Source organism: Tympanuchus pallidicinctus, unplaced genomic scaffold (genome assembly GCF_026119805.1).
Source record: "Tympanuchus pallidicinctus isolate F22 unplaced genomic scaffold, pur_lepc_1.0 scaffold1, whole genome shotgun sequence".
Taxonomy (NCBI): Eukaryota; Metazoa; Chordata; class Aves; order Galliformes; family Phasianidae; genus Tympanuchus; species Tympanuchus pallidicinctus.
Genome location: NW_026294618.1, coordinates 68,023,501 through 68,050,063, shown reverse-complemented (window position 1 = coordinate 68,050,063; position 26,563 = coordinate 68,023,501). Strand labels below are relative to the sequence as shown.

The 26,563-nt window shown below is 43.7% G+C and overlaps 2 protein-coding genes across 6 annotated transcripts in view; both read left to right on the top strand.

Annotated features, from left to right (window-relative positions):
• The window catches only part of TTLL2 (tubulin tyrosine ligase like 2), a 487,337-nt gene that overhangs the window by 73,940 nt on the left and 386,834 nt on the right, over window positions 1–26,563 (top strand). The window lies entirely within an intron of this gene.
• Window positions 9,837–26,563, top strand: part of FRMD1 (FERM domain containing 1) — a 35,916-nt gene continuing 19,189 nt past the window's right edge. Inside the window, exons 1-3 of one of the 5 annotated variants that reach the window (XM_052696401.1) lie at window positions 9,837–10,021; window positions 18,146–18,332; window positions 23,173–23,263. In XM_052696401.1, the coding sequence (XP_052552361.1) occupies window positions 18,237–18,332; window positions 23,173–23,263 (187 nt within the window). In that variant the 5' untranslated portion in view covers window positions 9,837–10,021; window positions 18,146–18,236. Of the gene's footprint in view, window positions 10,112–18,145; window positions 18,333–23,172; window positions 23,264–26,563 lie in introns of all 5 variants that reach the window. The other 4 variants (XM_052696376.1, XM_052696367.1, XM_052696384.1 and 1 more) reach the window with 4 other exon arrangements.

The following is a 26,563-nucleotide window of genomic DNA, read 5'->3' as shown; positions in this document are numbered from 1 at the left end:
CAAGGGAGGCTGCAGCTGAACGTGGCCTATTACGACCATGCTGGCAGCACATACTGATTGCAAAAAGCAAGTGATAGCATCCTCACCAAAATAAACACAAGGATGAGGGGAATGTAGAGGAATACCTCAGCTTAGCTTCTCGTAAGGTGTGAGTAGTCAGCAAACTCTTTTCAGATTGCTTTACTAATATGAACAGCCACAGAGCTCCTGAGAAGTAGAAATGACACCCCTTGTCTTCCTCCTTCACGTTGTAAAAGTGAAAAAAAGAAATATGAGGTGGGTGGGTTCAACCACAGCATTCTCAAATGTAACTCTCAGCACCCAGGCATCATGTGGGAACAGAAAAATAAGTTGGGCAAGTGGATGCAGGAACGGCAAGTGGATGCAGGAAGGATCCAGAAGTTTGCAGAATCTATGTAAGTAGTCTGCTATGGCTATAAAGTTTCTGCAGGGGGTTCACTATAAAATGATATTATTAAATGAGTGGGTTTTTTTGTTTGTTTTAAAAATGCCTTTCATCTATTTTGATATCAGCTTTTAAGACTACAATCCTATTGCCTATATTTGTTATTTTATTGTTCCCAAGCGTTCAGTTTGTTTATAACAAATACATGCTGTGATACCATCATGAGGGAATATCTGAACCACTACAGAGCCTCATGTACTGAATCAGCCTACTGAATGAGACGCTAAGTTGCTTTATCTTACTTGTCAACAAATTTGTCAACAAAGATGGAAAAAAAAAAAAAAAAAAAAGAAAAAAAGAAGAGATCAACCAAGCTGTGGAAGCTGAGTCCTGGGATCAGTTGATGGCTCTGTGCAATCCTATTGAAGTGTCCAAAGGCCTAAAAGTTTACTCCCATTTTACAGCTGTAGGGGCTGTTACTGTTCTCTTAAAGCACTTCTCTGGACCACCAAGGCTGCAATAATTTCAGTGCTGCTTTCCTAAGAGCAGCAACTTTCACATCAGTAGCCTGATCCAAAAGCAATGGCCATGTAGAGATGTGCAGCCATTCTAAAACCTCAGCTCTTAAGTTTGCTTGAAAATATAAACCAAAACTTTTCCCAAATCCATTATTGAAAATATTTACCTACTCTGAAATAGGTTACTATCATCTCCTCAGCAACCTTAGGGAAAATCACTATTAGACCAGATCAGTACATTTTCACAATGGGCTGCTTTTTAAGAGCGAATTAGACCAGCCTGGAGCAGTGTCTGTGCATAGCCTTTAGGAATCCACAGTTGTTAATAATTAAACTAGATGCCATTTCCTAAAGGTGGACCTGCAACTGAAATGCGATCCATAGGTAGGCAGCAGAAACCGAGGCAAAGCCACTGTTGTTCTAATAAAGAATGATTACTGCCTTCAAGCATAATGCTTTTGACAGGCTGGTCTAAACTCTTGTCGGGGTCACAAGGTTAATCTTGCAGCAGCTACAGCCCCCCTCGCTCCTGAGCGTGAACAATATGGTTAACATTTTTGGAACGGAGTTAAATTTCTTTGTCACTCCTGGTCCACACCTGACAGAAGCTGCTCTCTGCTTTTGGAACCTGCCATCTGGAAGATAACAAATTCTTATCTAGCCCGTTGATCTTTTCTTAAATTGCTATGAATGTTTCCCACCGCTGACCAAAAAACCAGAAAACAGAGTTTATCCACCTGAAACAAACTCCGAGCTTTCCTGGGGCTAATTCCTTCAGATCCTAATGTGACTGCAAAACATTAGGAATGTGTGACACAGCGGAGAGCTCTCAATGCTAGCAACATTCCTCAGGCTCATCACTGCAGCCATCACAGCTCTTTTTCCCAGCTACCAAGTAAATGCAAATAAATCTTGACACCATGTTTTTGTTCAGTATCTGACCGTATTTGGCTTCATTCATCAGTTTATCCTCACATAAGTTAATAAAGGATGGATGACGTCATTTAACTTATGTCCCAACAAAGAAGGGATTACAATTTGCTTGAGCACCTACAGTGACTGTGCAATATTTACCTTTGGTAAATTAGCATCAACACACAGATACTGACAATTTTACTAAGGAATCTGCCTGTCCTCATTAAGACTTGTGTCCTGTGCCACTGAAACTATATAAACCAAAAGTATTCAGACAACAAGTGCTATCTACAGCCCCAAGTCTTATCCAAATGTACACAAGTCTTATCATATCTACTTGCATTTGAGCAAGCTTCTTCCTGGCCCCTAGATTCCAGTTAGGAACCTGAAGGCATCATGTCCAGGGTATCAAATCCAAGCCCTTCTCTCATGTGACCTACAATTAACCAAGAAATTCCAAAGTTTAATTGCTAGCAATGCAGACCAAATAGCTATGGTACAGATCCACAGACAGTGAAGCCTTATTTACATACCTAAACTCTTTTAAATCACTGAGGTCCAGTGTCTACACAGTAATGCATACCTGGATTATTGAGATCTATGCTCATGCTGCTTGATTTTAGGTGAGGCAACCTGTAGGGTCACAGAAGGGAGAAAGGCCAGTTAGAGGTGGTATTTTCAGTTTCCTAGTAAAACTGGCTGCTCTGTCCCACCCAGAGGAAGGAAAAGAGAATGTAAGCTGGGGAAAGGAGGGTGTAGATGGAGCCCCAAAACTCTTCCAAAAGAGAAATGATGTGGCACTTAAGATTCGGCACTCTCCCTCCTCAGCAGCATCTGTGTTGGCTGCATTAGAAACACAGACAGACTGATCTCTATCTGCAGTTACCCTGGTTATCTACTCCTGTGTCTTGCTTTACACCAGATCCAGAAAACATACAATTGCCAGAGATTTCAGCCTTTTATTTCTGTGGGTTAGGCATCACTAAAACATGTTGCTAAACTTAATTAATGGTGGCTTCTGCTGAAAGGTTGCCTGCCCCACAGCATTTCCATCTCTGGAGTCCCTCCACCCCTCCTGGTATCCTGCTAGGTACCTGGAGCTATTCAAGCAAGGTGCTTGAATTCAGCTGGCACATAGTGAGGAAACTGGTTAATTTTACCACAAGATTAATCCTGTTGCATATTTCTACTATTCTTTTAACTCTCTACAACAACAAAAGTGATGGGAAAAAGCATTTCTCACCTAAAAGCCAGTCAAACAACTGGAAAAAAAAATAAATCCAACCAAAACAACAAACCATGTGGTGGGCATTATAATATGCTAAGGACCTTACTATGGCATTTCTCAACGTCTTAGAAAAGGGGAGCCCACAGACTAAGACACCTGTCAGAACATGCTTTGGTAGTTGCTCAACCAACTTCTTCCAGCAGTTTTCCTTCCTGCTCGTGTCTGCTTTGACCCAGCACTACGTCCAAGGCACCGTCCAGAGCCCAGTGAAAGAAAAAACCCTAAAAACACAAGATTCTAAATACAATTTGGAAACAACCGTAAGCATACCAGGCTGACTTCTGTTTCTCATCTTTACTTGATGTATGATGACAAAAGGAGATAATGTCGGTATAAATAGCATGATTTATTAAAAGAGTAAGACATGTTTGCAACTTTTGCAGATTAGGAACTCCTATGTGCATATTTTTTATTACCTTAGGCTTTTCTTCACTTCCCTCCCTTCATCTCCAGTTTCTACCTTTTCTTGAACTGCTGTCTCCTAAAGGACAGAAACGAACTCCACCAAGGATTGTATTTCACAGCCACATTCTTTATTTACAAGGAGTTTTCAGTGCTTGAGACCTTTCATAAGATACCTCAGTTGTTTTTATAACATGATGAAATGCGATGAGGTGAGGCATAATTGCATCTTTCGTTCATTTACTTCAAAATATGAACTCTGGGTGGAATAAACCCCAAATCTAGGGCACTTTTCCTAACATTGCTTGCTCTGTCACAACTCTTCCCTGTGGTCCTTCCTGGCTTTGCACAGGAGCTGGGATTTCACCCAAATCCCTTGTTCACCACAAAACAGGTAATGTGATGAGGAAGGCAGTGGGACATATACACCTTAGTAATTTTATCCTGAACATGCTGGGAAGAACAAGAACATTTAAGGAATGTATCTGTACAGCAGAAGGCAGTTTCTTGTGAAATCCAATAGGGTTTTAAGTCAGGTAGAGGCAATACCTTTTCTTCATGTTTGGAACTGTTTTGCCTTGAGTAATGCAAAAATTAGAAACACATTTTAGTCAAAATTACTAAAGTTGACCTACATTTGCACTGACACTGCTGTAAATTCAAATTATTTCACTCCAAAATATTCATTGTCTAGAACATAGCTGACTTCTAATGATTATTTTTACAACCCTTTGTTTACAGATTTCACTGGTTATTTCCTGCCTTATTATATTCCACTCCTGCTGTCTAATTTCAAAGCTCTTGCTGCTTTGACACAGCATACCAGTGTTAATGCATAACTCATGCATTTACTAAATGGGCAGGAGGGAAAAACAGATGAGCAAGAACAGAGTAAGCACTTGACTATAATTACCTCTGAATAGGCTTAGGTTAGCAGCGATAATGGCAGAAATAGATTTTACACGTCAGGCTAAATTCATCCTGTGGGCAATTCAAATTATCCTTGTGCCATTACTTCATGGAAATATTCAATGTAAATGTAGCCCTTTTTTTTTTCTCCCCTCTTCTATAGACAATTTCTTATGTAAGAAGCAGGATGACACAGCACATAAGGTTATTTATTCTTGTCCCTTAAGCTTACAGCAGTGTATTTTAATTTCTGTCTTTCTCTCTGCTTTTGCCAGAATTTTCTCATCCAGGCTCAAGATTTCCCAAGGTTGGGGAATCTGAAATTCTGCCTGGTGGCACAAGGTAGAGAAAGGCCAGCACATCTGGCCTCTGTTCAGACAATTGTTTCCTGCACGTAGGATTCTGGAGCTGGTGGAGCTGCTACCAGGCACGTTTACCTCCTGATGTATTGCAGGCTCCTCCCTTAATCCCCCCACCAGAAACACCAGCTCTCCTTCGCATGAGGACACAAGATTGCATCAGCCAAGATTGAACTTCTTTCACATCCCAATTTGCTGAGGGGTGAATCTGAGGGAGCACATAAACACATACTAAAAAGATCAGGAAAGGATAATGCTTTTGCCATGGAAAGCCCCAGTGATTTTGCAGAAGAATCTCCTGGTTCAGCTGCCTCTTTAACAATACTCTAACACTTTGTAACTTCGGGCAGCCCCATCATTTGATCTAGGAAAGAACACAGAAACGCAAATGAAAAATACAAAAATGGAAAACAGAAAATCAGATGAAAAATAAAACCTGTAATTGGCATTAAAAAGGAAAAGAAAAAACTTAACAAGGGAATATATTTCCAAAGTATTTTAAAAGTCATTTAGTTTTTATAATCCAAACCTAGTTGTTCCTATTAGACAGTGGCGTTATTTTTTACTTTTCCATTAGAAATACTTAAGCCAGAGAGAGAAAAAAAAAAAAGAAAAAAAGGAAAAGAATACTACAGAAAGTAATTCCAAAAAAACAGCAAAAATAAGTACCCAGCTAGCAGAAAACAAAATGGAGAGCAAAGCCTGTGTGAAATGCACCATCTGTGTAAAACACATCAGATACAGCAGAGGCCGTGACTGCTGGGGAGTAGTGCTTTGGCAGGATTGTTGCCCCTAGGGACCAAGAGAAGAAAACTTGCATGGAATTGACAGCAGGAGATATTTTTTCCTTAAGCAGTGAATGGACAGTGTGAAGCATATGTTTGCCATGCAGGTTATTAATGCTGTGACTGAAACACAAACACAGTGAGCACTAAGAAACCCCAGGCGGGGAATTAACAGCACTGATAAGGTTTCAAAGTTAACATAACCAAAATTCACAGTTCAAACCATAGAGCATGGTTGGATAAGTCAACTCCTTCTGTGTCATTACCGTAGCAAAAATTAACTATGACCACTGAGGAAGAACTGTTAGAGATTATTACATTTTATGTAAGGTCATTGAAGTGGCATTAATGCGACCCCTAAAGCGAACTCATATCAACACCTTATGCACTTTGTGTGTATTTAACTACAGATAATATCTTGCCAGAGCACCTGTACAGACAAATATCTATTGAACAGGTCCCATCAGAGAGCAGGCAATTTAAACTCCCCGTGGCCAGCAGCCATGTCACCACCAGCTGTGATCTCAGAAGGCTGCGTAATGAATACAGGTTTGGGCGTGCACAGAGCTGGGGTTAGGAAATCTTGAAGCACAAAAGGTAGCGAGAAAGGGCTCTGGGAATGTGGTCAGAGTTCAAATAAAATCATGAGCTTATAATGATATTAATGACTTAGGGTTACTGAAAGACTCAGCTTCTCTGTTCTGTTTTAGAACTCATATGAAGCGTATGATCACTTCAGTAAATGCAGTCCCACAGAGACACTGTCTAGGCTATGAGCTAAGCCAGATTTGACTTACGAGCCCATCCTCCTATCCAGATTCCTTATATGCTTTCCAAAGCTTTGCAGCACTATGGAGCACCATTAAGCAGCTGTTCTCAAATACATGAGGGTGTATCTGTTTCAACAGCAAACGAAAGAAACACTCTCTGAAGGAAGGATACCAGGACTCTTGAAGATTAAAGATACAATACATACTGCTTCTAAAACACAAGACACAATAGGGTACAAAAGCAATGTTTCATATTTCCTTCCAGTCACATGGCATATGAGTCATACCTGAACTGCCTGCAACCATTTTTTTGCTCCAATGCCAACCCTTGGCCTTGCCTGCAGCATCATGTGGTTGGTGCTCACTACACAAAGCATTTGTTTTTCATTTAATGTAAACTGATGTCTCAAAATTCACTAATTATAACTACAGATTCTACACAGCTTTTGGTATAATGACTGCTTATAATTAATAAAAAATACTGTTATTAGCACATAAGCTACCCTGCACGCAATTTTCTTGGTGTTTGTTGTTTGCATACTGTTATATATAAACGTGGTATTTTAAAGTTGGAAAAAACGCATTCTCTGTCCCAGAGCTCAAAATTAAACCTGATTTTGCAACGTTAATCACGAAAGCCTTGGTGTGATGAATACTCACAATGAAGCCATTGATAATTTTCTAGGAATAGGGAACGCCAGCAAAATCAAGCTCCAGCATGCACTGAAAACTCAACAAAATAAGATTTTGCTTCAGCGTGAATGCTAATAGAGAGCAGATTATTATCATCTCGTGTGTAATGCCTAAGATGACTGTATATACAATGACAAATATTACAAACAAACCCCTGCAAGAGTTGCACTGTGTTTGGAAAGTCTGAATAACATATACAGTGGGGATCTGACTGATGTAAATGCAGAATGCAGAGCACTGAGAATAGCCTTTCACACAGGAAAGTTGTGTAATTTTTTAAAAAGCTCTCTGACCGTCAGCTCATTGCAGCCACCACTAGTTCAAATTTTAAGATTAATTTCATGCCCCCTTTTCTGTTAATATCCTGGCGATCAACCCTTTCTCTAATGAATAGCCGACCTATTATCCTTTGATTTGCCATTGATTTCTTCTCCTTACTTGCCAATGCTTTGCCTGTTGATTAAATGCTAGACATAAGAATGCCTCAAATTTCTGACTTCTGAGTCATCCTCTCATGACTTGAACAGCTTGAAGCCAGCTTCAGCTCCCCGAGATCATTAGTGAAAACTCCTTTTGTTTCCAGACACTACAAACATGCTTCTCCCTGAGCTTCAGAGCTTCAGCTCTGCTCGTGAACTAGAAAATAAATCGTACTAACAAAACTATTTCCTACATGCATTTTTTAGATTATCATAAGAAAAGGAAATGGATTCTTTTCCACGATTGTGAAGGCAAACTCCAGCTTTCCTTTTCACACTGTGAAATCCTTTCATCTACATGCAGTGCAGACAACACTATGAGCAAAGACATCTGTTTATGCAAACTTTTGCTTGAAGTCCCTCTGACTTTAGCAAAACTCTGCATGAGACACATGCTTACAAAAGGAGCTCTATTTTCTCAATCAAGACTCTGCTTTATAAGAACTCTTCCAGAAATCCTGCCCCCCTCCCAGCTTCTCCTTTCCAGAGAAAGCTGGACAAACTTGCTTATCTGCACTGCAGGTAGGAGAGCTGGAGTTGACATGTTCAACAGGCAAAGCAGTGTTTCCTTGGATCATAGATATCTTCAGACTCCAATGCTTTGATGTCCCCTTTAAAAACAAACAAGCTAATGCTATCTGCATTTTCCTGCAGTTCTGCTGTTTCTCAAAATGCAGCTTGTTTTCTCTGGGGTGACACGTGGGCTGCTGATCATAGGAGACCAGATACGCAGGATAATTACTAGATTTGTAATTACAGCACCATACCTGACATACTGTACTGTCTTCCATTATGGTCATAGCTAGCCTGGGAGCTGCAGGTGACCCACGCTACAAGCCCTTCCACTTAGATTCCACAGGAAGGAAACTCAGGTGTGAGAGCATTAAGGTTGCTGATGGGAACAAGGAGGACAGCAGGACAAGGTGATGTGCCAGGACATACATAACTGCCTCAACAGCCCACACAAAGCTCTTTGCTCCTGCCATAGCTGAAGGATTCTGTCACAGAAAGCCATGTTATGATTTTGTAAGCAAGTGTAATGTTTTCTTTTTCAACAGACTAAAGCCCAGAAGCATGCAACAACCATCCAGAGCTGTTTATTCCCATTTCTAGTTCTATGCTAGCTGTCAGGGCATGACAGAAGGTCCTACCACGAGCACTTTGCCAGCTTTGCTGCAGACTGCATGCATAGTGTCAGGCAAGATAAGTAAGAAGTTCAACAACAGAGCTTAAATGCAGGCACTGGATTCTCAGTCCATTCTGGAAAGGGAGGAGACCTAGGTGATGATATTACACAGTGCTGACTCTAACAATGGATCATGCCCTGAGACCATCTGATCAGCAACAAAACAGACAGCTCTTCCAGTAAAAAAAGCTTGAGCTTTCTGTCCTTTGGATGAGCTGCATCAGCTTAGTACTCTCAAGTGCCTCACAGCTGTGCTGTGGCAAAGGGAGCAAAAGAGACAGAGGACCGGAGATGGGAAGGAGTAAAAGAAAAGGACAGCCAGGCATCTTTCTATGGGCAGCTGTATGAATCAATATGAAAGAACCAGAGATGACATTGGCCCTCTTTCAGAAAATGCACTAAAAAGCAAAAACACAAGAAGGATGGGGCTTTTAACACAGATGTAGCAGAGCACCTTCCTCCCAACCTCCTGGGTTGTTTCTTACCCAGTCAGGTGCAGGGGCTGTGCACAACGTGAAGTGTTTCCAGATCTGATATTGCCTTTTCAACTGCACTTTCAAAACCATTTTATTATAACCCCGTAGCCAATGCACTGCCGCCCTGGCCATGGGAGAGCGGCCCGGAACTGCTTCTCATGCCTTACTGGGTTCTCTCTCCGTTTAAATCCTATCTCCACGTGCTCTATGACAGCCGATAACGCCCGCAGACTGCACCGCCACACCTAGGAATAAAACCACGGCCGCACGCAGACAAAACACCCCCCGGCAAACACCGGACAGCCCGAGGCGAGGCGACCAAAAGCCACCGACACGGCCGCAGGCCATCCCCGGCTGCAGGCGGGCAGAACGCTGTTTCTCCATCCCCATCACGCCCCAGCGGGCGTTACCGGGCGTTACCGACCGTGCCGGCCCCCCAACACCTCCCTTAGTGGCAGGGTGCGGATCGACGGCGTCGCTAACCAATCAGAGACCGCTCCGCGAGTAAGCCCCGCCCACTGCTTGCCCGGCTCCGCCAATCTGCTCACGCGGCGGAGCGGCGGACGTGAGTGAAGATGGGGGAGCGCCGCGCGAGGTGCCCGCGTGCCGCCACTCCACGTGGGCGCCCCCGCCGGGGACGGGACTGGCTGGGCGAGGCGGGACGGGACCCATGGCCCCGCCCCTCCGCAGGGCTCCGCCCCTACCTCTGCTCCACCGGCGGGGTACGGGGGGAGCCCGGCGCTGAGCGTTGCCGGTCGGGGTGCTGTCGCTCTCGGCTTGGCACGCGTCGGATGCAGCCCCAGACGGAACGGCGGAGTCCCGGGGGCGTCCTGCGGTGAGTGTGGGGGTCCCGCGCCCCCACCGCTTGGGATTCTTCTCGCGACACAAGGGACAAAGGACGGAGCCCTGGAGCGGGGCGGCCTCGGTGCGTGTTGAGGGCAGGCAGGGAGTCCCGCAGGCTGCCCCGAGAGCGGATCCGGCGCTGCTGGTGTCAGCCCGTCCCGGTGACTGCGCGGCGGGAGTTCGGGGTGCACCCGGCTGGGCTCGAGCTGCTCGGCTCCGGCTGTCCCGCGTTGTCCATGCTGAGCTGCAGAGGTGCCTGGCCCTGACAGTGAGAGTCTAAAAATCACAGGGGTTACTTACTATGAGAGAAAGTAACACGTGTTTATCTCTGCCAGTGGTCATCTTTGCTATGGTGTCCAAAACAAGGCTTTTAAATGCTGGTGTCTCTGTTCTTTTTTTTTCAGGTGTTTTAAAATATTTTCTGTCTAGTTCCTGGGAAGCTCGGAGTGGCCGCTGAATGCATTGGCCTCATTGTGCTGGTTATTTTTTGCTCTAACTGCAGTATGCTCTCAGGCACACTGCCTGCTGTATCCGTGATGCCGGGGCTTTGCCTGGGTCCATGGACATCAGATCGGGGGAACCCAGCAGAGAGAAAAGGTGTTTTACTCATATCCCCTTCCCTTTTCTTTTAAAAGCGAAGATAGGCAAATGCAGAACAGGTCTCCATCAGACACCATGTGATGGAGTTCTACGGTTGCCCTACTGTTAGTCCGGTTCAAGACAATGTAAATGACTTGCGTGCCTGCCGTGCTCTGGGGTTACGCTGCTTCTTTTCCTACAGGAATTCTCTTGCTGCTCCTCAATGCTCTTGAGGGTGTTTAGGAGTGGTACCGTAATTCTTAGAAACTGGGCATGGAGAAGGTGTGGGCTAGACCCTGAAGTCCTTAGGAGGAGCTGCTTCTTGGAGAACTTTAGGAGAGAGAGCTTTTCTTTAAGGAACTCCTTATGCTTGCTTTTCTTCTTTTCTTTTTTTGCTGTCTTTTTCCTCTTTTTGCAAAACTCAGCATCGCCGCAAAAAGGAACCATTTTTTGTAAGGCTGTTTGTCCTCATTCTGTTTCTTTTTTTGGGCTGTGCCTTCCCATTTCCCCATCTTTTTGCTGAAGGTAGCTGCTGGCAGCAGCATGTGTCATCCCTGAAGCTGCATTTGCTCCGACAGGCTCTGTTTGTGATGTTGGCGTTAGTTCTGTTCAAAGTATGGGCAGATAGGTGATTTCACATTTGTAACAGAAGCAGGCTGTGTTCTAGTCAGAGCTTTCTCTCTCTATTCTGGAATTTCCACTGTTTTACATACTCAGAGCAGAGAGGAGTATTGGTTTAAGATAAGCTGCACTTTTTGGGGAGGGAAAAAGTTAGAAGCAGGTGGATGCAGAAGCTGAGTAGTTGGTGTGGGTGTTCAGATTTGGATTTGAGTGCCATGAGATAAGCACTGGACTTTCTCCCTTCTTCAGAGAAGTAAACCAGTTTTTTGACTCAGTTCTTACTGGCTCAAAAGGTTACTTATGTAATATAGTGGTAAAAGCATGTCTGTTCTTATCCTTCTTGCAGTTCTGGGTATTACCTCTGAAGTTATAACAATGCCTTTATTTCTCTTAAATAGCTCATAGTGTGTTTACTTGTAAAACTGACATAAGATCTTGGTTTGTTTGTTTTTGACAGCTCTACAGAATATTTTGGGTGGCCTGGTTCCAGGTCAGCCCAGCCCATCTGAAATACAGAAATTCCACCACAGTGGAACTATTTCTGCAAAGACAGTTTTGCAGAAGAATCTTCTCAGCTGTTTGAGTTTGATTACGTGAGAGTTCAAACAATAGATTAAGCAAGTATGTAATAAACTGACTTGTGAGAATCACTGTTTATTAGCCTTGATAGACTCGAAGGAGAAATATGTTCCCAGTTAGATAATTAGCTGATAGGCTTTTCGGTTATGAGACCTCAACTGTTTTCAATTAGCATGACAGAGAAACACACTTTTCTCTTGAGTCTCTGGAAGAGAGATCAGGTCTTGCTTTTCTGTGCTCTCACTGAGCTACCTAAACATCCCAACAGCTGCAGGAGCAGGGAACAAGCCTCGCTCTCCCTTATTATAAAGCCCTTGCTGCAGCTCTCCACCTGTGCTTTGCTTCTCCTGTTTCACCTACATACAAAAGGTGAGCAGTCTCTCATAAATGAAGGTTGCATTACTTGGCAGAGGTGCATAGCGAGAGCACCAAAGAGAAGTACCTTCTGTTGCTCCTCTTCACTCTGAGGCAGCAGACTCTGCCTGGTACTGTCTGTACTGCACTCTGGACTGCCTGTGTATGCGTACCTGTGAGTTAGTTTTCTGTACTGATCTTTTTCCAAAGGGATGTGTACTTGTGTTTGGGTGTGGGTAAGCTTTTGGTGAGACTGAACAGTTGCTGAAGCAATTTGCTTTGCTTAATCTTGGAAGGATTCATGTGATGCTGCCTTGGTCACTCAGCTGAAAGAACAGAGCTCTGCACTTCCATGTAAGCTTTCTTTGCAGCAGCTTCACGTGTTCTGTCCCAGACACCGAAGTGTTTCACATGCTGTGCCATATTTCACTGGTTTGTTCTTACGCTTCTGCATTTGCCTAAGCCAGTTTGATTCCTTCACACAGTATGTAATCATAAACACTAATTCACATATGTAATTTTTTGAAGCCTGAGGAAGTCCTGTGACTGTTAATCAGTAAAAGGATCCCAGTTGTAGATAGTGAGGAAATAAACAAATTCATTGTAATGAGAAACTTCACACTGGTAGTCAGACATGATGAGGAAATGCTGTATTTGCATTACCAATCAATGAGCAGGCAGGGTCAGTTCAACCATTGCTGTTTCTGATGTTGACAGCAGAAAGTCTTCCCAGGAACATGGCACGCTGAAAAGGAGATGCATGCGCTCACTGCAGACATTTAATGTTCAAAGTTTTTCACGTTTCTATTAATGCACTTTAAAAGGCTGTGTGCCTTTGTGCACAGAAATTCAGAGGCACACACGGACTTGAAAGTGATGGAAAAGCTTACTCCCTCATGAGATCTTAATTTGTCCCTTTTGCTTGAGGCTGTAATGCTCATTGTTTCTCTCAAAGGCTTCTGAATTCAGTTCTGTTTTTGGGGAAAGATTAAGCCCAGGTGATTCATGCTGAGCTCTCTTCATGGGAAGTAAAGTGCTGAAGTGCTTTTCTCATCCCAGGAGCAGCTAGATAGAAACATGGCAGCCACCCACATGGTCCTGCCCTAACAGCCTCCTCACCTCCATACTACAGGAGCATGCGTGTCCTTTGCTGCTTTGCCTTCAGCTTCACTTTTTCCCTTCCTTGAAGGCTGTTTTGCAGGTCTCAATATGTGTACAAAAACATGTGTCTCTTGGCTTCCAAAGAGTGCTGCATCACCACTGAGGAGAGTTGTCCCCTGCCTCTGTGCAGGAGTAGGGCTGCCCATAAAGTGGCATACAGCCACAATCGCAGGTTAGGAATAGGTGTCATGGGAATTCTGAGGGAACCCTTCTTCCTGAGCACACTGGCCATGTTCTGGGAGAGGCAGAGCAAAGCAGAAGAGTTACAAACCCAGGAGAGCACTTCTTGCTGTAGTGCTCACTTTTGATCCTTGTTGTGAGGTGGGAAAACATCACAGCATGCAGGTGGACTGTGGGCAGTCATGCCTGACTAAGAGCTGTGTCTAATCCTGCAATAGGTCTACAAACAAAGTGTTTTCCTCTCTATTGTTAAAGCTCAGTGTCATTGGAGAGTGCTGTTTGTACAAGAAGGGGAAGAAAAAGGATGTTAGTTGGCATCTAAGGCCAGTATTCAGCAACTTCCCCATCTGTCCCCAAAGATATATGGTGAGAATGAACTCTACCAAGGGCTCCACAGCCCTGGAATTCTTGAGGACATTTCCTATTTCTCCTTTTGAAAATCCCAGAAGTGAGAGCTGGGCCCACATCCCATCCATGCAAGGGTGCTGTGCTCAGATGTAGCAGATGCAAAAGACCTGCTGCAGTTGCATCTGCCTAGTCTATGAACTGAATGCCAATCATTTCTGCTGACAGTGCTGCATCTTTCTTGTGGCCACACTGCATCTGTTCTGGGATCTTGTCTTTTGGAGCACCCAGGGAAAATTCTGTCATCTCATGGACTAGTCAAGGGAGTTGTATGGGGACTCAGATTGTTGAGAAGGGCTAATACATGCTGTTGTTACATCCTTGTTCAGCCTGGAAAAGAGAGGGCTGCAGGGTGACCTCAATGCAGCCTTCCAGTACTTAAAGGGAGCCTACAAACAGGAGGGGAGTCAACTCTTTACAAGGATAGGTAATGGCAGGACAAGGAGAAATGTTTTTAAGTTGAAAGAGGGGAGATTTAGGTTGGATATCAGAGGGAAGTTCTTCACCGAGAGTGGTGAAGTGCTGGAACAGGCTACCCAGAGAGGCTGTGGGTGCCACATCCCTGGAGATGTTCAAGGCCAGGTTGGATGGGGTCCTGGGCAGCCTAGTCTAGTATTAAACCTGGAGGTTGGCAGCCCTGCCTGCAGCAGGGAGGTTGGAGCGTGATGACCTTGAGGTCCCTTCCAACCAATTCTATGATTCTTTACTTGTTCAGGCTTTTTTTTTTTAATTCTGTTTTTATTACTCTGTCTTACAGTGCATATTTGAAGGGAAAAAAGGCATAGGTGAGGGAGGTTCTCAGTTTTAAGGCTGTATTTTATCATCAGGTTGAGGCAACATGAGCATGGGTTGCTGCACAAAGGTAGGCTTCTTTCCAGGCAGCTGCCTCGCTGCCCTGCTGCACAGCTGGCTTGATTAGTGCTACCTAAGCTGATTGTGGAACGGCAGTCCAGGAGTCTGGTTGTCTTAGAAGCATAAGACATCTGTGGAAAACATTAAGAAGAGTCTTAGCATTTCTGAGCAGTCCTTGACAGAACTCTGTAGGGCCAGTCTGCTGTGGTTTCATTGGGAATGTGCTTAGTGTTCATCTCTGTCTGTGGCAGCAAAACAAGCTTTCCCAAGATACTTTTCTATAATAAACCTTCAAAAGCGTGCTTTCAGGTTGTATTCCTGGATGTTTTTGAGAGAAGCACATAATTATCTGCGCTCTTTCTTCTTGATGATTGAATTTTGTTCTGCTTTGCTGCTTAGAGTTGGCGGGCGATTCTTTCACACATTTGTTTTTATTCCCTTGAGGTGTGCCTGTGGCAGTCCGGGGAGACTGAAATCAGGATTAGGGCCTAATTCCAAGAGGGCTGTGGTATATAACATAGGGTTGTGCAGTTCATGCTGAAGCCCAGTTTTAGTGCATGGGCTGGTTTGTATAGGTGCCATTTGGGGATCTGAAGTTACAAAGTGCAGAAAGAAGCAGGAACTACTATTAACTTTTTTTTCCCTTGCCACCTTAGACCTGAGAGAAAGGTGAATTTCAAACTTGCCTATGGAAATGCAGCAACCAATCTCATCTCCAAAGGACTCTCTTGCTGCTCTCCTAGTGCTGTTGCTAACTCCACCAATTCCTGTTTTTACTAAACACTGTAGCCCTGCTCTGCTGCTGGGAGGCAGCTTGTGGGGCTGTGGGTAGAGGAGCAGAAGATTAGGGTTCTTACTAATTAGTTTTTACAGCCGTGTTTGACCTGTTTAATCAGAGTAGTGTTGAAATTAATGGCAAGCTTATTGTCCAAGGCTCTGGTGCACGTGTATTTAGGTAGAATAAAATAAACAGTGCTAAATAAACTCTAGGCACTAAAAAGATGCCTGACTGATACCAGAAGAGTAGGAATCTGAAGCATCTTTGATTGCTTTACTGACAGGCCTTTGACTAAGCAATTGCATCTCAAAATGGACTTCTCTGGGAGCAAAATGATGGAATGATGTTATTTAAAACAAACAAACAAAAAAACAAACCCAAACAAACAAAAAAAAGCCAACCCAAACAAACTGTAGTGTCCCAGAGGCCAATGATTGACTTCAGCTTTTATTAATTCATCTGCAGTGCATTTGCCAGAGCTTTTAGGGTTTAATTGAGGTTAAGAGGTTGGAATCTGTGGTAAACAAAAGAATGGCATATGGGCAGTCTGAAATTGTGTATGTTTAAGTAAGAGCATTCCTTCTGGCTACTTGTTTTGGTTGGGCAGTTATTCTTGGCGCTTTTTTTTTTTTTTTTTCCCAGTATAAGCGTGCAGTGCTAGCAAGTTAATGATTCATTAAGTTTTATCACATTCTAGCATACTTCTGAAGAAGAGAAAGCTGATCTGGGCTTGTGTTTGACCTCCCCCTTCAGGTTAAGGACATTGCTTCTTTAACCTCTTACCTGCTGCAGTGTTGAAAAGCTCATTTGTTGTAAAACATTGAAAAAAAAAATCTCCCTGTCCATTCACTGCATCACAGAATTGCAGGGGTTGAAAGGGAACTCTGGAGACCATCTAGCCTAACCCCCTCCTAATTCACCCTGCTAATGCAGGTTCCCTTTCTTCCCATCTCCCACAGTCTACAGTTGTCCATTTGAAATTTTAAGAGAACAAAGCAAGTGTGAATAGGATGAGCCTTCTGTGAGCCTTGATTAACAGAGGGTATGAGGAAATAGGGTTCAGTTTCTTGAATTATCCACGGGGGAAAAAAAGTCAGTTTATTCTTATTGTTACTTCTTTGCCTTTTCTGACTTGTATTACAGGCTGTGTGAATGTTTGTCCCCTTGTGAGTGAGGACATGGGCCATAGTGAAGTAGTTGAACAATCGGAACAAACCTACTTACAGTGGAATGCTTGAGCTCATAACTCTGAGGTCCTTATACTATCCATAAAGTTTATGGAGCGTATGACATCAGATGACAATAAAAAGTGACCTATCACCTTCAAGTCATTCTATAGACGTCTGGTATTTATATACAGCTGTTCACAGTGTGTAGCCTGGAACCCAGGAGAGCTCATTGGTATAATTATATTGATGGAGGAGGATGAATGAGAGATTTTCTCCAAGTATTTCATTGCCTGGAAGCTTTGACCTCTTCTCATCCGGGAAGTCAAATGTGTCTTTCCTGTGTGCTTATAATTTAGAGCAAACTTCATTTTAAAGATCCTAGTTCCCGTTTATTACTTTTCTTCAAAGTCTGAATTAATAATAACTTGGTCCTTTAATGGCACTCCCTCCTTTATTAATAAGTTTTGTATGCTTTGCTCTCATAGGAGGATTTCTATGGAAAACATATACAACGCTTCTTAATAAAGCAATGTTTTATATGCCAGCTCAAGCTAGGGAGGAGGTGCGTGGAGCAGCTTTTGCAGTTGTAGGAGGACACTTACTGCTACTTGATTCAAAAACAAAGCAGAAAGCATGTAGCATTCCGATGCAGGCTGTGCAGTGATCAACACCAAAAAGGTGGCAACAGGTAGCTGTGGGGAGTGCTGTGTAACTTCCCATAGCAATGGGAAGAAGATGTGCCATTGTGATTCTGTGCACGAATTCAGTTTCCCTCTGGTGTTTCTGTGGTTATTGTAGCTTCAGCTCTTGGTTGCTTGTGCAGCTCCCAGGCAGCTGCGTTTTTGATGCTGTTCCAGCAGCTTTTCCCAAAAGTGAAGACCTCCCAACTGTGCTGCATGGGTTCAGCCCTTGGGAGGAGGCAAAAAATGTGGAATGGTGGCTCAGCCTTGGGAGCTGATGAGTTCGCTTGGGTATGAGGGCAGAGATTTCCCAGATATCAGGGCTGGGCAGAAGGGAACCTGGTTCAGATGAAGTGCTCTGTGCTGACAGCTTGTTAAAATCCTCCACTTCAGGTGGCATGAAGGAGATGTCCCAGATGAAGAAGGTGGCACTCCCTCTTGCTCATGGGCTTTTTCAGGCAGTGGCCTGTGGCATCATGTGTCTCATTGCTTATATACATCTCAGTCTTGTTTTGGGTTCATAGATCTGATTGCTTTGTGGCACTCTGCTCTGCCTTTCAGGCTATGTAGAGGTTATCTTTGCCCAGTTTGTGCCACAATGCCATCAGAAACATTGACAGTGACCTTGTAAAATGGGTGAGTCAGGTGCCACTGAGACTTGCCCTCTCAGCACAGCGCAGCCAACCTCAGCCAGCAGAGGGGCAGAGCTGCAACTGCAGGGCCTCACCACAGCCTCACTGACACTCTCCCCTTCCCAGCAGGTGCATGGGATGAAGGGAACCTGACGCCCATCCACACCGGAGAGGATACACCGGGTGCTGCTGGCGGGGCCACACGGAGCTGCCTGCCATGAGCCGGGCACTGCTGTCCAGCAGGATGCACCCTGAGGGCCGCAGCGTCTGCGTCTTCCTGCCTGACCGGGAGCAGCTCAGCCTGACGGTGGGGGTGAGTGGCTCTCGAGGGATGCCAGGAGGCCTCGCTCCGGGCCAAGGCTGGCTTTGTTAGCTGCTGTTTTTCTCTCAAAGCCTGGTCTGCTGACCCAAAGGCTATTAGCCTTAGTGTAATTGGCACTCTATTTTCTAATTGGGTGGTTTCAAAACATTGGTGGAGTTACTCAAAACTTCTGGGGTATAAGTAACCTCTGTTCTTTTTCTGCTCTTATTTTATTGGGGTTATTTTAAGTGCCCGCAGTGTTTTTTCCACAGTTAACAAACCAGAGATTTTTTCATATTGAACCTGAAATGCCCTGATGCATTATTAGCATTATTACTAATAATGACCATTTACACTGGTGTTTCAGCTATTTCAGCTTTGAGAGCTTGTCAGTGTCTTTTAAAGACTCCAAGGCAGAGCAAACAACATCTAAGGCTTTTTTTCCTCTCCTTCGAGTACTTATACACACACTGACCGCAGCTAAGTCGCTTCATTTCTTTGATCAGCTCTTCAAATACTGGAGTGCTTGTGCAGGAGTGCTGGCAGAACCCTGATGGCTGCCTGCTTGGCGCAACCCCATGCCCACTGCAGTGCACATGGGCTCCTTGCATAATGCTGCTCGCTCCTCAGTTTGCAAGAAACAAAACTGGCAGCACCACTTCAGCTTGGGTGACACAGCTGAACGCTCCCCTATGACTGTGTGCAGTTCGCATGTGTGCTGGTGAGATTTTTCCTTTTGAATTTATTTGCTTTCCCCTCAGATGGGGAGGTGAGGTGAGGTGAGCTATTCTAAGCACAAAGCTGAAAACATGGCACGTGTGCTAATCTTCAAAATCCACATAGGAATTCTCCTGTCTGTTATGCCTAAATGTGGCATCGCTAACGGAAAGTTCCACAAGGGCTGGTCAGAACGAGACTTCAGTAGCAAAATATGGGGCTCTCTGCTTGCAGGTCATCTGTTCAAATTCAGCCCAGCTACCTCCCGACCTTCTGCAGTCTATTGGTTTTGTGCAAGCCACAACATGAGAATTTAATTAAGCTCCTAAAGGCAGGTGCAAAGGCCAGTGATAATGGTCTGTTGAGACTGACCCTAAATCTCACCTTTTTATAGCTTTTATCAGCAAGGCTAAAGATGTGAGATAGTAGAGCCTGCCCTAAATCTCTTGAGGTGCAGACTCGCGTGCAGAAGGCATTGCCATTTGGTTTGGCTCAGCATTAAATGAGCAGAGGGTCAACCAGAGATGCCCAAAGCCCTTTCTCATCTCATTGCTCCACCTCTGCTCCCTGTCTGGCATTTTAACTGTGGTATCACACATCTGGCTGAGTAGTGTTGTTCCTAGGAGCATATGACAGCTGTGGGGCTGCCCAAGCTCCAGGGTCTTCAGGCAGTGTCCCACTGCAGCAGGATGTTCCATGCCCAGTCTTGGGCAGGCAGCAAGAGCTATAGTCTGTATTTAAAATGTGACTGTGAATTGCCCTGTGCTGCAGCAGCTTAATAAAGCATAGTGAATGTCCTTTCATATTTAGTGCTGTGAGGATGGAGGGAAGGCAGCATGTCCCTGTTCGCACCTGCCTTCCTGCAGCTCCTGCAAAGAGCTAAGGGTCTTTGAATATCCCTTTCTCTGGCAGGATCTGTGGCACCATATCCATCTGTAGACCTTTTAAGACATTTTCCCTCCTCATTTCTGCTGCTTCATGCTTCAGTGGCCATAAAGTTGCCAAAATACATATGCGGAGATACCTGGCTGTGAAAGAGAATATCTGCTTGGGTCAAAACACGAGTTCTCAAAACACAGTTGTGTCCTAATTGCATAGAGAGTGAAATATAACCTCTTACAACTGGGCAAGTCACCAAACCCAGCTTTTCATTCGACTTCATTCTTTACCACAACACCCCTTCAAAACAACAACAAAAATCAGTATTTTGCAGCTGGAGACATCTTCTAAAAGGAACATCAAGGCAATTTTCCAGTAATATTAGTAGAACACAGATTTAATTAGCACAACCACAGATGATAGCTTGTGCATTTATTAGAATAATAATGCCACTACTTAATGTTTCCAAAGCCTTTTAACCTCCTCAGTGTGGAATGCAAATACTAAATAAGGTTGGAGCTCAGTGAGGTAGGTAGGAATCATTATCCTTCCAGCAGAATAAATTATAGATCCTTTCCCCGATAAGAAAAGGGTTTATGCACATAATTCCTTTCTCCTCCTCTCATACAAATTCCATCCTTCCAGATAAGAGTTTTCCTATATGTATTTTGTGTGGTTGCATGTAGATGGAAGCCTGTTCTTTAAGATGGTTTCTTTTTGTGCCCTTCATAGATATTGACATTGAAGGGAAAAAAGTTGGAGCCATTTTAAAGTTTCTTCAGACCTCGTCAGATCTGTATTAATTTAGGTGCCCACCATTGGGGTTGTATTGGCTGATTTGAGAGAGTGGTGAGAAAGAACACTTCTCTATGTCTTGTCTATCACTTACATCAAAGATCTGGAGCAGCATCCAGTTCGTTCAGTTTTCTTTACCTCCCAGTGTGCTGGCTTACCTCATTTTGAACCCACTGGTCAGTACCAACTAGATTTTGTGACTGTCTCAATAAAATTTCTGAGAAGTTTCTTTGGTGATAGCAGCTGAAAAAAATGACAGAGACCTAGACTGGTGAGGGTCGGACTGCTTCCTGAGAGAAGCAGAACAGCCAGCTACTCCAAACCTGGGGAGAAAGTCTGGTGTAGTCCTGTGTGTTTAGAAGCAGCAGGCATAGATCTGAAGTCTTCCAGTTATTCTGTGAGCAGCAGAGCTGGTGCTTTGAAGCATACAGACTGCTAAAATAGAGATGGCTGACCAGCATGTATGAATACTTGCATGTAGAATGACTCTGGAGTAGCACATGACTTATGATCTGGCACATGATTTTATTTTGGGGTTTCTTCACACTATGAAATTTAGTCCAATCTGATGTGGAGCAAAGCTGAGTATCAGGCTTCATCAGAAGAAGGAATGATGCATAGTGTGTTTGGAATGGAATCTGGCATACAAACCATGTGCAAAGGGAGGAAAGGCCAAACAGAACCACAAAAAATGGAAAATTCAAAAGGAAATATTGATTGTTCTAACAGGGGAATGTAAGAGGAGGAAACAGAGATTACAGGTGTTATCAGTATTGCATAGCTATGAAGTCTGGGAGTAAAACTGGATACAGTAAGAAAATACCAAAAGGAGAATGGACAAGGTAGTAGATCACATACCTGCTGTGCAAGAAAACTTACTGAATTTCTGCTTTTGAGATGAGCATTGCAAAATGTTCGGTTAATAGAAGTAAGTATCTTCCAGCAAGTTTTTCTTCCCTTAAGTGTGAAAGCATGTCACAAAATATACCTAGTTATATAGCTTTTACATAGTCATGTGCTCCCAGTGACTGATGTATGTGCATAATCATTCCAGCTACAGGTAGGTCACCCAGTCCTTCCCAGAAAGGAGAACATGCAGAGACCAGCTACAACTGCTGTTTGGGGGTCTGACAGAATGTTATCACCTCTCCTCCTAAAGTTTGTGTTGCACACATGTTGGTGTAGTGCAGCTTTCAAAGCTTTGGGTGAAACATTAGTGAGTGGCTGGTTGGTGGTGTACTGTCAAGAAAAAACAAAGCAAGCAAACAAAAAACGTCAGTGACCTCATTTCCCATTGTCCGTATCTAGTGACATGGTACATCCTGGGGCAGGGAGGAGAGTGGAACCTGCTTCTGGGCAGCATGGCATGCCAACTCTAAAAGGGCTTGAGGAATTATGGTGGCAGTTATTTTGGTGATGATTACACTGCAGGCAAGTTCAGAGATAGACTTCTGCCCTGTTTTCTTTGCTTCCTACCTTGGGATGGCAGCTTCTGGTGCTGCTGCTTGGCATTGCCCAGCAGTGGCACAGAACAGCTGAGAGATTGTGGCTGGTTTCACAGCAGCTGGCTGCACCCCAGGCAACGCTTTGGTTGTCTGTCTCAGTATTGTTTGGCTCTCTGCAGCTGTTCTGGCTCAGAACTCCTCCCGTGTCTCTTGAGGGTTGGGGATTTTGTGGGATTTTGCTAGTCTGATGAGTTGTACTCCTGAGGTAGTGTGATAGAGTGGAGGGAAACAAGGCTATAACTGAGAGGACATGTAATAGAGAAGCTTTCCAGTCACTGTACACATCCTTGCCACATGTGAGTAGCCCATAACACCACTTTGCTGAGGAGCTTGTGCTGGACCGGTCTCCATTTGGCAAGGAAATAGGAAAAAGCTTATAGGCAATTGGTGACAGCTTCTGAAAATGCAGACGTTTAATTGTTGTGTGACCAGAAATCAGTGGCAGACAGAATAAGCTTTTCTGTGTGGAGTGGAGAGCAACCTAGTTTGTACCCCACCAGGCATTTCAGGTAAATGAAGGAATGCAGTCTTGGCTTTCTTTGTGTACTTTTGTTCTTAGTTCTCTTGAATGAAAGTTTTGTTGTTTCTCATAATCTCTGAAAAAACATTTATACAAGAGACCAGTGTTTTGATTTTTGTTTACAAACTTTTTCCATGAGAGCACCTGTCAGTAGCACTGCACAAAACTAGCACTCCAGAATTCTCCTTATGCAGCAATGCCAATAAATAGGAGATCTGAATTCATATCTTACTGAGATGAGCCACTTTTGCAGTGTAAAGGTACAAAAGGAACGCCTTGATAATTTTTCTATGATGATAATACTGAAAACAAATCTTGCTCTTTGGGAGTTCTTCAGTTTTGGCATCCAAAAACATATTGGCCAGTGTAAGGAAGGAGAATTGGCCTATTCAGGTGTGTGAGCCATCTGTAATGTTGGATTGGTTGTTTCTTTCAGGTCAAAGCCACAGGACAGGAGCTCTTCCAGCAAGTTTGTGATTTAGTGAAGATTAAAGAGCCTCACTTCTTTGGCCTCAGCATTGTTAAAAGTAAGCAAACTCAATGCATAGAACAAATGACTTGGCAAACTTCCACAGATCTGCTTGTGTGTATTTACAGTGTGTGCATATATACACACTGGCCATGCCTGTGGGGGAATTCAATTGTAATAAGGTCACAAAGTATGTAGATTATGCACAGGCTTCTCAGAGCTCTTTTGATCTTTGGTATGTGGGCAGACAAATTGGGAGAAGGGGGCCCTTTTCTTCTCTTTCTTTGTTCTTATGTTCTACCTCTTTGTGGAATTTTCTTTCTCCCCTATAGCTAACTCGCTAGCTAACATATTTGTCACTGTATGAGTTCAGAACTGTCAGTAGTTGGACAGGAGATGAATTTTAAAAGGAATTTGGGGCTGGAAATGTTATTTATGTTCTGAAGTCACATGCAAAGAATGCTGAAGAATGGGGAGAGGAAACTTAAATGGTTTGAGGGGACTGAATACATGAGGAGTAGGAAAACTATGTTTTGAAATATCATCTGGGAAATTTAAAGTGTCTTAGTACGTGAATTGAATTGCTGGTCCTTTATCTTGGTGTTGACCAGGTGACAGTGTAAGATGATGCATTAAACTTAAAGGAGCAAACCGATAGGAGATATTACATATCTAGGACAGTGTGCATCAACACCTCCCAGCCTCTTAGAAAACAGTAATGAATCTGTTGATTTCTCCCTCTAAAATTTTTCTCAAATGTTTCACTATTTACTGCAGTATCTCTGGATGTTATCAGTGAAATAAAAATAACTTTATGAATTGTAAGTGAGGTTTGTTTTGCCTGCTTATGAGTATGCGGGAGAAAGTTGTTTAAGTTTTCTCATCTCATTTTCTTTTCTGTTCTTTCTCTAAAAACTTTTTCATTTTTCTGAGCATTGGAACTAAGATGGGAGTAAGCTGTTTATCACCCTAATGTTTGGAGAGTCTCCAGGAGGTTCCATCGACATAACTAAACCAGTAGCTGACAAACATATGTCTGTGGATTTAAACCAGCACCGTTCTTTATTCCCCTTCCAGTGAGGAAGACCTGAATATCCCAATTCAACTAGGTTAATAAAGCAGTGCTACTTACAACTCAAAAGTATATTGCCTATAGCTTTAAACATAAACAGTCTTCGCTCGCTTCACAAAATGCTCATCCTTTTTAGATAAGCTAATTCTTTGCAGTGCTCTTAGAAAAATGACAAGTAGCCCGAATGGGACCTCTCCTTTTGTTTTGTTTCCTCACTGTTCTTCACTCTTGCTTGCTGTAGCTCAGTTTCTAAAGCTGCTTGGATGAAGGCTGTCAGTGTGCTCATCTTGGCACCTCCTCCACCATGGCAAATATAGAGATTCTGGATGAGGAAGAGAATTTTTTTCATTACTTTGCTTAAGAAATTGTCTGGATTTTGGGTGCCAGACAACAGGAGGGAGGGAAGTGTCATTTTCTTAGCATGAATGGCCACAGCCACCAGGAAAGCAGCAGCTGACTCTTGAGACGGGGGGCAAACTTGGCCCTGTGTGCTGCTGCTCTCTTCTGTTACCTGCCTTCAGTCCTTACTTGGAGCTGTAGCAAAATAAGTCTTTCATTTTCTGTTCGCAGACTTGATTTCTATCTCCTTACCTGTCCTGGCTAACAAATAAATCTCTTGCTGATGGTGGTAACTAAGGTCTTGCTTCTATTGCAGATGTAGTGCTCTCCATCTTTGGGCTTTGGGAAGTAACCTTTGAGTCACCCTTGGTCAGTTTTCCAGGGAGTTTTGGTTTCATCTCCAGAAAGGGAAATAGCCTGTCTTGGTTGTGGGAGGCCTGGGTAAGTTTTGCATTGTCCAGGGTTGTCATGTGAGTAAAGTCCAGTGCCTTTGCCAGGCAGGGATTCAGTGTGCTTACTGCAATTAGTGTGTGGAAGGTTTGGTGCTGGTCTAGGTGGACAGGGTATCCAAAAACTAGAGAGGAAGCCTTTGTGTTTCATAACAAAGCATGTTCCTCTTCTATATTACATTTTCACCTCCTGGTGCTGCAGCTCTAAAATGCCATCTTTAAGAAACAACCACCGTGCTCCAATAAGGACATGTTTCACAGATGTAGCGTGTATTTATTTTTGACAATCTGATACTGCCACATGCAAAACATGATATTCTAATCCACCTGATCCATTACCTTGCTGTTAATTTGCCAACAAAACCCTGACTGTCAGCAGGGGCAAGAAAATGAAAATCATGGCATTTCTGCAGAACTGTAACCAATCACACTGGATGGATTATCTGGATTAGGAGCCCGTTTGACCTGCAGACATTGAACAGATACGCTAATGCTTAGTTGGTTCATAGTAAGTATGTGTGTGAGGGAGAGAAGTTGGGCTCCTTAATCATGAACAGAAATTTAATCCCCATGTGTGGCAAAAATGAAAATAGCACCATTAAGCATTGTGCAAACAGTAATTGCTGTGAGATCTAAGCTCTAGGTCTTGGAGCATGTCTTCCAGTGTTCCTTGCTTAAAGGATAAGAGAATTTGGGGCTCTCCTTAATTTCCAACTGTTAAAAATCCTGAGGACAAGCTTCAGCATTTAAGGCAACAGTAATGATGAGAGGACAGGATTTTTCACTGCTGTTGCTCTTTTGCCTCTTTTTTTTTCCCCCCTTCAATATTGGAAGCACTTCAGACAACTATAAAGGGGAGGAAAGACCTTTGCATGTGTAGGAAGAATTTTATCCCTTTGAAAATTATATTCAGGAAAGTATGCTAATGCAAAGCAACACCACCGTAGAGCTTGGGATATGTTGCTCTTCAAGTTTTGTCACAGGTCATCAAGCAGGCTATGCCTTGTGTTCAGCTGCTCCTTAAGTGCATTTTTTTTCCTGTAATTTGCTCTGTGATGACCCTGTAGTCCTTTCACGTTCGTGCTGGCTCCATGGGCTTCAGCAGCTGGGTCTGATATTGCAGCTCCTCATACAGGGTCAGTCTTATCTGGTGCCCTGCAAGAGTTTTCCCTACTGTTATCAGAATGTGTATGCAGCAGCACAGTTCAATCTTCTAAAGCAAAACTGTTTGTCAGCAGACAAAAAGCAGCCAGGTCTCCTTTGTTGTTGTAACCCAAATCCCCGTAGTCTTAAGTCTTGGGCTTCTCCTAGGATCAAACCTTGCTCAACCCAAGCAGATAGAAACCTCTGACTGGGAAGAAGCAAGTGTTCAGCTCTTGGACTCTGCCACTGGTGTGCTCATACCAGTTTGTCAAGTTGGCTTTCTTACAAAACCAAATCCTTCTGCTTCAGCTCCCTTGCCTCGAGGGTCATCCTTCAGTTATTACAGCTCTAGCTG